The 1461-nt window shown below is 44.4% G+C and overlaps 1 protein-coding gene across 1 annotated transcript in view; it reads right to left on the bottom strand.

Annotated features, from left to right (window-relative positions):
* LOC118407481 (EF-hand calcium-binding domain-containing protein 6-like) overlaps positions 1-1461 on the bottom strand; it is a 31279-nt gene that overhangs the window by 2800 nt on the left and 27018 nt on the right. Inside the window, exons 26-28 of the mRNA XM_035807967.1 lie at positions 1095-1235; positions 484-687; positions 4-122 (exon numbers count right to left, since the gene is read on the bottom strand). Coding sequence (XP_035663860.1) covers positions 4-122; positions 484-687; positions 1095-1235 — 464 coding nt within the window. The remainder of the gene's footprint in view (positions 1-3; positions 123-483; positions 688-1094; positions 1236-1461) is intronic.

Genomic DNA, 1461 nt, shown 5'->3' with positions numbered 1-1461 from the left:
CGCTGGATGTCCTTCCAGTGGCGGAACACACGGTCCTTCATGCGCAGCTCCGCCCCCTGCGCGTTCACCAGCGGGGTGAAGGGTCGTGACATCCGGGTCGAAGGTCGGTCGCTCATCACACTCTGGGGTGGGGGGGATAGGGTAAACTTTCAAGTTTACATTTTGCTGGACAGATGATTACAAGTGAGCTTAATTATTTAACCTTAGCTTTGGCCATGGCTGTCCCTCAGATAGGACCACAATCTAATATTTATTCCACATATATTACAGGATTGTGACACTTTCCAGTAGCATGCTTGTTGGCTTAGCGACAGCCAGAATCAAACTCACAGCTTATAGCTACAGGCAATTTTGCCACTCTGCACGGCTACATTTAGCACTTCACTCCTGCTTATTACTGATCAGAATTACTGACTACAAAATGTATTAATGATAAGCCAATAAACTAGTTCATCAATAAATAGATTTTGAATTGGGAGGTACCATTCTGCCCGACTTGGGGGTGGACGCCGTGGCAGGCCTGCGAGCGAACACCATGGCAGAGGGGGTCTCTGACAGGGCGGTCGGTGGAGGGGAGGGCCCTGCCTCTGGGAGTCGCGTTCTCTCCACGGAAAACTGCTTCAGAAACTCTCGGTACACGACGTTTCCGAACTCGTTAACTGGCATGGACTCCCATAACTGGTCAAACTGTGGGGAAAAACATGTTTGTTTAGTCCTCAAGATTATTGTAAGCTGTCATGTAGGGAAGACGTCACACTGGAGTTGTTGTCGAAATTGGAATACAATTATTATTGCACTTTAAGTGTCACCTAAAATCATTGGAAATCCACCTTTTTCTTGAATGTTTTGGCATAATCTGTTCCCAAACTAAATTAATAACTAACAAAACCTCCCACATTTGGTCAAATCATGGTCAGCATGGAAAATTTAATAATATGTTTTAGGACCTAGACGTTAATGTAATGCATTGTATCACATGGCCGTTGTTCTAAGGGCATTGAACTGCATATATTATACTTGAAAGAAAGCAAAGGAAAAAAAAAATATTCAATTATCTTGAAAGATGCACAGAAAGATGACAGAAAAACTCTCACCTGGTCATCCGACAGTCTTATCGCGTTCTTGTTCAGGATGTCTCGGAAGTCTTCCTTAGCGACGACCCCAATCTTGGCATAGTCGACCTCCGCAAAGGAGCGAGCGAAGGCGTAGAAGCGAGCGCTCACAGCCTCTTGTACCTGGAAGGCAGGGTTGTATTCTGGTTATAGTTTTTGTATTAGAATCAGAAGGTTCTGGGTTTGAATCCCAAAGTTATGTCATTGGGAGTCAGGAACATTATTTCTATTTCCTCACTTGACTAACAATGAGTACTTAACTTCGGCTAAGGACATTCTGTAGCAGATAGGATGTTAAAAGGAGGTTCTGTGTTCAACATTGAGGAGAGCTACACCTCGAGCACGTTTA

Source organism: Branchiostoma floridae, unplaced genomic scaffold (genome assembly GCF_000003815.2).
Source record: "Branchiostoma floridae strain S238N-H82 unplaced genomic scaffold, Bfl_VNyyK Sc7u5tJ_1354, whole genome shotgun sequence".
NCBI lineage: Eukaryota > Metazoa > Chordata > Leptocardii > Amphioxiformes > Branchiostomatidae > Branchiostoma > Branchiostoma floridae.
The sequence above is the reverse complement of the archived record's forward strand: the minus strand, read 5'-3'. Positions and strand labels throughout refer to the sequence as shown.